The sequence below is a fragment of the Solanum tuberosum genome, unplaced genomic scaffold (genome assembly GCF_000226075.1).
Source record: "Solanum tuberosum cultivar DM 1-3 516 R44 unplaced genomic scaffold, SolTub_3.0 scf00192, whole genome shotgun sequence".
NCBI classification, from domain to species: Eukaryota; Viridiplantae; Streptophyta; class Magnoliopsida; order Solanales; family Solanaceae; genus Solanum; species Solanum tuberosum.
In genome coordinates, this window is record NW_006239115.1 from 270,616 (window position 1) to 281,255 (window position 10,640).

Sequence of the window (10,640 nt, forward strand, 5' to 3'; positions counted from 1 at the left end):
TTTTGTCTTTCTCTCTTTCTCGCTTTATACAAACACAGATTATATAATTGATCTTTAGTATATGGGTACCGAAACAGAACAAATTATACAATAGCTTTCTTTTGTATATGTATAGCGAAATATACATATTTATGTTTGTTATGAAGTGCAATTATGCAAACTATAGCTATAACATACAAATATAATTTTTATATTTGCTATATGTGAAAGTTGCTCTAATTTGTACTACTAATTTTTTACTTTTATTTTTCGCTACAATGATTTTCTAGAAGCTTGAAAAAAATAAGTGGGTTAATGGGGTAAGGGCCATGTAGGTTTTTCTCTTTGTTTTATTTATTTATTTATTATTATTTTAGATATAAATTTTTTAAAAGATAAAGTATGCAATTGTTTAGGCTAGAAGTTGTTTTTACTAATATAGTAGTTATGTATTACTCTTTTTTTTTTTCGATAATAAGTAGTTATGTACTACTGAATATGAAACTTTAAATATGTAGTATCTATTTATTTTTCATTTTTTTCAAATCAAACAGAAAAAAGTAACATTTTGATTAGATTAAAAATTCAAAATTTGATTAAAAATTATATAATATAAAAATCATAATATAAACACGATAGGCTGTATGAGCTCACATAGAATATTTTTGGCATGAAGAAAAGTGTTTTTCACATATATATTTTTCACGAAAAATATTTTTCTAGAACATATTAGGAACATATTTTTGAAAAATAAATAGTTTTCTTACTTATTTTATATTGTTTGGTTATTAAGAAGAATACATTGTCCCAGGAACATTAAGATGTAATTTGGGAAACACTTTGACAATGGACCACAATCCCAATCCTAGACTTGGACACACCCAACTCGACTCATGATCCCAACCCCAACTTGGGTTCCCACTGCCCTACTCCCGTTTCTAACTCGACGCTGACAAAGGACTCGATCCCAACCCAAGTCCTGGTCAGGAGTCAGCAGCCGAATCAGGGTCAATGTTAGGAGTCGAGACTTACATCGAAGAAAGGAACGAAAGTCGAAGTCGAGATTGAAAGTCGGTTACCAAGTCAAGGTCAGATGAGCTAGGGGTGGGCATGGTACAGTATATAAAAATTTTGATAACGTAACTTCGATATTTAGTATCTAGAGTACTATATCATTACCATACCAAATTAGCTCGGTATGGTTCGGTATATTTAATTTCGATTTCGGTATTTTACGGTATGGTCTTCAATAACCATAATTGACTTCGACTTCCATATATTCATAACTCTCCATACGATTTATTTAGCAAATAAGTTAAAAACCATTCTCTTTGTCCTTTAGCAAGTATTCTTGCAAAATCAATACGATGATCAACATGAATATGAGAAATTCAAAAGCACAAGTCTTAATCATAGTAGATCAACAACTACTTTTGTTAAATAATTTCACAAAAAAAAACATTTCAATAACAATCGAGTAGTCATAGATGCTAAGTTTAAATAACATTATCTAAAATTATGCATAGCCCTATATAATTTTACACCACAAAAATCATTCACTAACATGTAGACTCTAACTTGACATATACCACCATGTCGAGTTAGAGTCCACATGTTAATGAATGATTAATTTTATATATTACTATAAAATTTTGGTATGGTATACGATATTTCAATATTTATTTATAAATACCAAATACCAAAAAAAATTACAAGTCATTCCAAATACCATACCAAATACCATAATATCCATACCGCAGTATAAAAAAATTCAATTTCGGTGTGGTATTCGGTATATACCATACCATGCCCACCCCTAGATGGAACCATTGAAAGAGAGATCTTAAAAATGTATCCTTTACCTTACAAGGGGTAAGTCATTTATTTGGTTTCCCGTTCGACATTCGGTACCCGCATTAGGATCCAACTAATCCGAATTTGCATTACATAGAGCCTCATTCTAAGAAAAGCGCTCCACACCAATTTTCATACCCAAGCAACCCAAAACCTCTAATTAAGAGAGGAACAACTTCATAAGTTTAGTTGGAAAAACACTTGAGCTAACCAAACATAAGAAAATTGAACAATATTTACCAAAAGATGTTTTCCTTCATACCAAACACACCCCTAAGTTCACTTGGAATACTAAAAATCCTGAAATAGTAATTGTATACAAAAACACAAACAACAAAAAATACAAGAGTGCATACACAAAAACATAAAATACGGTCAAGGATATAAATAATCAAAATACATCCCAGGCCTGAAAAATTCCTCCTTCAAAATGCATTGAAACATGCAAAAATACAAACATATAAAGCTTTAGACTTTACTACTTTTCAAGTAAACCATCAAAAGACACTTTGTTCAATGCCTACAACTTGTAAATAACAATTTCCCACATATATTGGTTCAATGATCAAATATCAGTTAAAAACTTACACAAAAGATGCAATTTGTTTGAATCCTTTTTAAGTGCATACACAATTTCCACCACATTACATTTTACAACATGATTAAGCCACTAAAGATTCTAATTCAATAAACAGGAAAAGTTAAGACGATTAGGACACCAACCACGAAAGGCCACGGACATCAGCCTGCAATTATATACAAAATTCAGTTGTTACTTCAGCCCGGAACCTGCTGATGCTTTTGAAGATCCCACCATTGCATGATCAACTGATCCAATAAAAAGCTGTGACGAAAATGTATTAGTTTTTCTTAATTTACCCGGAAATTCCTTGACTGAATTACCTTTCAAAGAAAGATTTTTCCTAATTCGGTTCTTGTTTAGTGAGAGCATAGTGCCACGAGATGGTCCGTGCAAAGCCCCTTCGACACAATCTCCAGAATGAGCACAGCCCCAAGGCTTGGATGGTCCTTCTTCACTGAATGTTTTAAGCCTAGGAAAGAACTTGGAGAAAACTCGTTGCTCTGGAGAACTGCCTTCTTCAAGCTTGGCACAGATTGGGCATGGAGGATCACTTTTACATGATTTTGGTGTAGCTTGCTCCAAACATTCAGCATGAAATACATGGCGGCATGAAAGGACCCCAGCAACTGGCATATCTTCACTTCTCACAATTCGTCGGGAACTCCAAGGCGATCTTTGTGAAAGAAACCTCTCGCATAACCCACATCTGAAACCATCTGAAGGGTTACAAGGTTTACTTAGGAAGTCAGATTGAAAAGATTCAGAAGCCTCTGTCAAGTCAAGACTGCCACTAGCACTGCTCAAGCGGTGTTTATCTCTTTGTGATGTTGAGGCATCAAATTCTAGAAAACCTGCTGAGAGGCTGTCAATAGCTTCTCTTCTAGATGTTTCAGTTGGAAATGAGAGAGGATGTATGGGTTTTGACATAAAGAAACGGCGACTCGGGAAGCTACGATAAGATGAATGGGACTTGGTGATTGAATCACAGTCACTACTGTCAGATCGGGATGAAGTTGAGCCTCTACCATCCCTAGCAATTGATGCTCCCTGTCAAGAAATTTATTGTCATAAGAAAGCTGGATTTAGCTTACAAACTTCAAAAGAAAGGAGTTAGTGGAGAAAAGCAAAGACAGATGCATACCTCCATTGTGGGTGAAAATGTAAATGGCCTCGTAATTGCATCTACCAAGCAAAAAATACAGAAAAATAATCAGTACAACAAAATATCCAGAATGGTGGCATTCATGACAAAGCATTGGCTGAAACCAATAAGCCAAATGTGCCAGGAGCAGTACAGAATTGATTCTTTAAGCATATCAACTTGCTAACTTTGACTGTGTTCAACATGAAGCGACCATTAATTTAGACATCAACAAAGGGGAGAGCACGCTCACAATAACTGTAATGGAAACATAATTCAATATCATATTGAGGTAGATTGGCTTTTTTATGTTGTTTGATGTTGGTTACTCTGGTCTCGCTTTTTTTTTTAATCAAGTACTCTCTCTTTTTTCATAATCAAGATCCTGAGATTCTGGATAATGATTCTTCATCTCTACCTAAAATACTAAACTAGAATACGAACACTAGACGTCGCCTCCCACACATCTCGTATTGCAATGCATTGCCCTTGAACCAAATCCCAGGGGGCATTGGTAAGTGTACTTTAAATAAACATTTTGGTGTTTTAAGCATACTATGACTCATGAAATAGATTAAATATGTCACTTAAAAGAGCTTTTTTTTATAAGTAAATATGGTACTTAAGAGGTTGGCACTTTATTTGATGTAATGGTCCAACATCTCCCGAGGTCTCCAAGATTTCATCTCACCGCTACTTTGTCGGATACAATTTCGACATTTCTACCACATTATCTACCCATCCTAATGCTTTCTTCCTCTTCCTTCTCAACGTCTCTTTTTCCGCTCCAAGTACAAGATAGAATTGGGTCTAAGTTAGGTTATACAAAACTAAGTTTAATGAAGTTTCTTATGATATTCTATATGCCTATGCATTCATTAGATTCATGTTCTCCTTAAAAGATTTACATGATATTTCTAGAGTCTTCCTTACTTAAGTTACGATTCACAAAATGATAATAAAGATATATGAATAGCTAATGATCCAGAGATTTGGTTTGTTATTTCAAGCTACTGAGCCACAAATATTATAGGCTATTGAGCCACATATTATGATTTGACATCATAGGCTATTGAGCCACAGATTGGATTTGATATTTTAGGCTATTGAGATACAGATATTATAGGCTATTGAGCCACAGATTATGATTTGATATCATAGACTACTGAGCTATATATTATAATTTGACAAAAGGGCCAATGAGGCACAGATTTGATTCTATAATAGGGCCACAAGTGCCAAGTTATACAATATATATTTTGAGAGCACCCTTAGAAATTGAGAAGGTGTTGCCAAAAGAATCCAACACCTAAGTCTACATATGTTGGTGTTAAGAGTCGTAATGGCAAGTAGACAGTTTCCTTTGGTTGGGATTCCTTCGGTTAGGATACAGATTATGTTTAGGTCATATACAAACAGCATCGGACCCACACAGCATCGTGGTATGTCGGCTCAGCCATTCAGATGTTGATTGAATGCATGCAGTACACATGGTGAATTATCATGTATGCTTTATGACAGTGACTAAGATCTCCCCATGAGAAATATATCTATGTTCAAAGACTAAAGATATGATGTTTCCAAAAAGACATATCTATGTTCAAAGACTAAGTATGATGTTTCCAGAAAAGTTATATTTATGATTTAAGATCAAAGTATGAAGTTACATAATAGCTCCATGTATGTTCAAAGTTACAGATTTCAAGTATTACAAAAAGCATTTCCACATAAAGCATTTACAGTTACATTTGCTTATGATATTCAGGGCTCGTTTGGTGTGAGGAATAATACCAAATAGTCCCGGGATTAAATTATAGTACTGCTTATTTTGTTGTTTGGTTGGCAAGTTCGGGATAACTTATCCCGGGATTAATAATTAGTACCGGGATAAGTTATCCCTCTCCTTGGGTGGTATAGTAATCCCGAGATAACTTATCCGGGATAAAATAGGTAAATGACAAAAATGTCTCTTTCAACCCTTTTTTTATATCACTTTTTACATTAATGAAGGGCATTTTTGTAAACAAATAAATTGTTCTTAAAATTTATTATTTTGAATACAACAAACCAAACACTCAATAAAAAATAATCCCAACACAACTTATCCCATCATAACTAATCCCAACATAACTTATCCCAACATAACTTATCCCATCATAACTCATTTTCAAACCAAACGACCCCTCAAGGTATTACTTTGAAGTCTAGGATACTCTTTATGTTTTCTCATGATGCATTATAGAGTTGTGGTACTTCAGTCTCTCTCATATGCCTTTGGTGAGTCCCACTACTATTCAGGGCCTTTATCATGTTTCATACTATGTACATAGATAGTTTGGCCTTTTGGGTATGCCAAGGCATAGTCCCAAAACTTTTTCAGTTCATGTCATGTAGTAGAGGCTTCATAGACTAGTATGTTCAGGTCATGATCATATATTTTCGGTAAATCTCTAGTATTGCCCTATGTATTTTGGGTAATTCATAGACCTAGTTATTTTGTTTTGGGGTTCCATATGTATAAAAGAAGTACTTGCTCATATATGTTGAATTCTGAGACATTGTGTATATTTTTTCATATATGCCTAGCACATACAATCATGTAAAGCTGGTTCGCTCAATCAAATCAAGGCACCGAGTGTCGGTCTACCTCACCTAGGTTTAGGGCATGACAGAAATGCACTACACGTGTCAATTCACCTAACCAAACGATGGAATTCTCTGCTAATATGTTAGAACTACTTGTCCTTCTAACCGCATCCCAATTTATCACCCTGAACAGCAAAGCTTATTTCCTCAAAAATTCAAATCAGCTAACACAAAATTGCTGCCTTATTTCAGCATCAATTAGACATCATGTCAAGAAATTACCAACCTGTCAAACACTTTTTTGTCCAACTACGACTTTCTAACTATTATCTTAAACAAACCTACTTTCAATATCATAAACAAATCGTACATTTTTCCTTTTAACTTTAAATGAAGAAAATCTGTCCATGAACTGCACAAAAACCCAATTAAAGAGCACATAATAACTCGACAAAGGGGCTGCAGAATACCAAAATTAGTTCTGCACAGGCATTGCGCCTCCTACCATGGCTATGCACCGATGGCTAACCCCCATCTTAGGTATTACTTTGAAGTCTAGGATACTCTTTATGTTTTCTCATGATGCATTATAGAGTTGTGGTACTTCAGTCTCTCTCATATGCCTTTGGTGAGTCCCACTACTATTCAGGGCCTTTATCATGTTTCATACTATGTACATAGATAGTTTGGCCTTTTGGGTATGCCAAGGCATAGTCCCAAAACTTTTTCAGTTCATGTCATGTAGTAGAGGCTTCATAGACTAGTATGTTCAGGTCATGATCATATATTTTCGGTAAATCTCTAGTATTGCCCTATGTATTTTGGGTAATTCATAGACCTAGTTATTTTGTTTTGGGGTTCCATATGTATAAAAGAAGTACTTGCTCATATATGTTGAATTCTGAGACATTGTGTATATTTTTTCATATATGCCTAGCACATACAATCATGTAAAGCTGGTTCGCTCAATCAAATCAAGGCACCGAGTGTCGGTCTACCTCACCTAGGTTTAGGGCATGACAGAAATGCACTACACGTGTCAATTCACCTAACCAAACGATGGAATTCTCTGCTAATATGTTAGAACTACTTGTCCTTCTAACCGCATCCCAATTTATCACCCTGAACAGCAAAGCTTATTTCCTCAAAAATTCAAATCAGCTAACACAAAATTGCTGCCTTATTTCAGCATCAATTAGACATCATGTCAAGAAATTACCAACCTGTCAAACACTTTTTTGTCCAACTACGACTTTCTAACTATTATCTTAAACAAACCTACTTTCAATATCATAAACAAATCGTACATTTTTCCTTTTAACTTTAAATGAAGAAAATCTGTCCATGAACTGCACAAAAACCCAATTAAAGAGCACATAATAACTCGACAAAGGGGCTGCAGAATACCAAAATTAGTTCTGCACAGGCATTGCGCCTCCTACCATGGCTATGCACCGATGGCTAACCCCCATCTTATTGGTTTTACAATATACAATTTGCTTACGAAGGTCCAGCCCAAGATCATTAGAGACTCAAAGGTGGATACTAACACATCGAAGAGACTAATGATGGGAACACACTTTTTTTTTCCAAGTACGACATTCTAATTATTATCTTAAACAGACCTAATTCCAATATCATAAACAAATAGTATGTTTTTTCCTTCAACTTTAAACTAAGAAAATCAGCTCATGAACTGCACCAAAACCCCAACTAAAGAGCACATAAAAATACGACGAAGGAGCTGCAGGATACCAAAATTAATTTTGCACGGAGATTGTGCCTTCTAACATGGTTGTGCACCAATGGCTAAGCCCCATCTTATGGGTTTTATAATAGACAATTTGCTTACAAAGGTCCAGTCCAAGATAATTAAAGAATCTAAAGGTGATCAACTGCCCAATGTTAATATAAAGTTGAATAGGGATCCCTCATTGATATGAACCTATTGTTCATCTTTCAAAAGTTGGGATGTTGGACAAATTACCCTCAGTTCTATTTGCATCTCAGAAAATACTTTCAACCCCCTTACATTTCCCCCCTCCTTTCACATATGAATCCTACAGCTAATCCCCTTCACCCGGGCATAGCACTAGTTGTATACTATTTGGTTATATTAGTAGACAACCATACATGTTTGTAATTGTAAGGCCCATATACTCTCCTAACAAGGACTTGAGATCCACAGCTGCAGCATGAAAATTGAGCCGTCGCTTAAAAAAACATGCAGGAAGTTGTCTATGGGCTTAATCTACCTAATTCTGAATATTTATGCATTTTAGACTGACACCAAGTCAAAATTACCTTGAATTACAGTGTCTCATAGAAAATCCCCATGTACGAGCAATACAGAATAGCAGAAACAGACAAATGAGAACCTTGTATCAAACTCCAAGCAAATCACATCCAAAATCAAGTACGAACATATATATGAAAAAACAATCAGCTGATTATTCAGTCAACATAAATGAAGCTAGTAATGGAGAAAGCAAGTAGTACATGAAAGTAAGAGACCAAAACCCAACTAAGCATCCTTGGAAGTTCGTGATATACAAAAAAAAATAATTGCAAAATCAATATGTTTACCCCTTCTTGAAGTACCAAAATCATCAATGTTGATTTCTTGGATAGCTGGTGGAGTCCACTGCTGTGCCGGAGAGATGTCCGATGGGCTACTACAGTATGCACCAACACCATCTGATATGAGATATTGGTGATTGGCCAATTGGTTCCCCCTCACCCAACTTCTACTATCTCTACTGTTTGATGAAGCAGAAGATCCATACAATTGAACTCCATCATTAGAGCCAAAGGATAATGTTTCAGGTTGGAAGCGGAAATCCCATCTGGATGGTGCTGGGGAGAAGCTTGAATTAGTCCGCCAGTAAGGCTCATGTGGCCCCATGGACCATTCTCCACTAGCTGCATTGGACCCATGTGGCCTTGCAGCCACACAACAAAGGGACCCCGTCTTAGCTATGTTTCACAAGACTCACAACTATTATGTTGGTACTTGCTTCCTCAATTCTCAATTTTCAGAATAGAGAGCAACTCTAGTAACTACTCCATTCAGTTTCAGCAACACAACAAAGGGAACACGATTTAACAATGCTTGTCAGTTCTCAACTTTCAGTGTAAAAGGGGCAACTCTAGTAACTACTCCATTTCTTCACGTATCTACCAAGAGAGTGAGTTCTCCCCTCGCTGCTTAGGACTACTCCAAATGTCCTAATGAACTGCACCTGGTACGTGCAAATACCAATTACATACAACAATACCACTGAAAAGCATACAAGCATGACATGATTAGGTCCCGAGGAATTCAGACAAAACTGAACTATTTGGAAGCAAGAAAATAACATGCAGGAAGTGTTTATAACAGTATTATCCTTCGCCACCTTGATAATCACCAATTTACATTCATAAAACGGAAAAGGTCAGGACACAATATAGATGATTACCAAAGTTAAAAGGCTGGACTAAAAAAAGGAAAAACATTAAGTGCAACAAACATAGCGAAATAAATATAAGTAATACTAAGGTGCATAACATGAAAGCAAGAAATGGCATAAAGAACTGTTCTTCAAGGCGACACAACAAAGCAAGAAATGGCATAAAAAAGTGTTCTTCAAGGTGACACACGAAGCCACTGAAGCTTTGGCTCTATGGTCAATCTTGAGGAGCTAAATGGATCCAATTCACACCGGAAGGAAGGTCATCATAATTGTTATATTCTCCCAAAAAAATGTGAGTGGCTTCGTAACTAAAATCCCTAAAATTGCAGGAATATTGTATTTAGCATGATTACTCATAACTTTTTATCTCTCTTACAATTCTGGGTTGTACTCTGTCACTTCACTCATAACTACACCTAAATCCCAAATTGGTCAAGGCCAGCAAAATCCATCATTTCACTCAAAAACAAATTGGAAGAGAGAAACGCAAGAAAGCAAATGCTAGTCTATTTGGTCCTTAAGCCATTTCTTTATTTTCATTTTTGTTTCACAAGCAGTGCATACAAACATTAAACAGTAAACAATTTTATCTAAGGAAACACAATGATTACAAGTCAACCATGACAACCACAACTACATAAAAATCCATCAAAACAAAGAGTTAAACTGAAGGTAAACTACCAAGCCACTCGAAAACAAAAATAATAACCTTATAAAAACATTATTATTAGAAACCCCACATAGTAAAAACCAAAACCCAACTCCAAAAACACTTCAAAAACTGATCTTGATCATCAAAAACCCAAGGGATAGAAAAGAAAACAAAAAGACACAATTTTTACTCGAAATGAAATTCCCAAAATCAAGATTAGAGATATGTGTTCATTGAAGTGAAGATTTGGACATAGAAGTACAGTAAAGCTAAAAGGGTGTTGAGGGAAGCTTACAAATGTTTGAATTATTGGAGTGAAGAGACTGAAAATGGACTTTGAAGGAATAAAAATGTCTGCTTTGCAAATGTAAATAAAAACCCTAACTTCTC

The 10,640-nt window shown here is 35.4% G+C and overlaps 1 protein-coding gene across 2 annotated transcripts; it reads right to left on the reverse strand.

Annotated features, from left to right (window-relative positions):
- Positions 1–2,284: 2,284 nt before the first annotated feature.
- LOC102606114 (uncharacterized) lies at positions 2,285–10,640 on the reverse strand. Of its 2 annotated transcripts, none has more exons than XM_015312186.1 (4): positions 10,546–10,640; positions 8,730–9,385; positions 3,558–3,598; positions 2,285–3,463 (listed from the first exon to the last, which is right to left on the reverse strand). In XM_015312186.1, exons 2-4 carry the CDS (start codon positions 9,046–9,048, stop codon positions 2,606–2,608), a joined length of 1,218 nt encoding a protein of 405 aa, XP_015167672.1. In that variant the 5' UTR covers positions 9,049–9,385; positions 10,546–10,640; the 3' UTR covers positions 2,285–2,605. The 2 variants fall into 2 exon arrangements, with proteins under 2 accessions (XP_015167672.1, XP_006355117.1); XM_006355055.2 differs by having other exon boundaries at positions 8,730–9,423.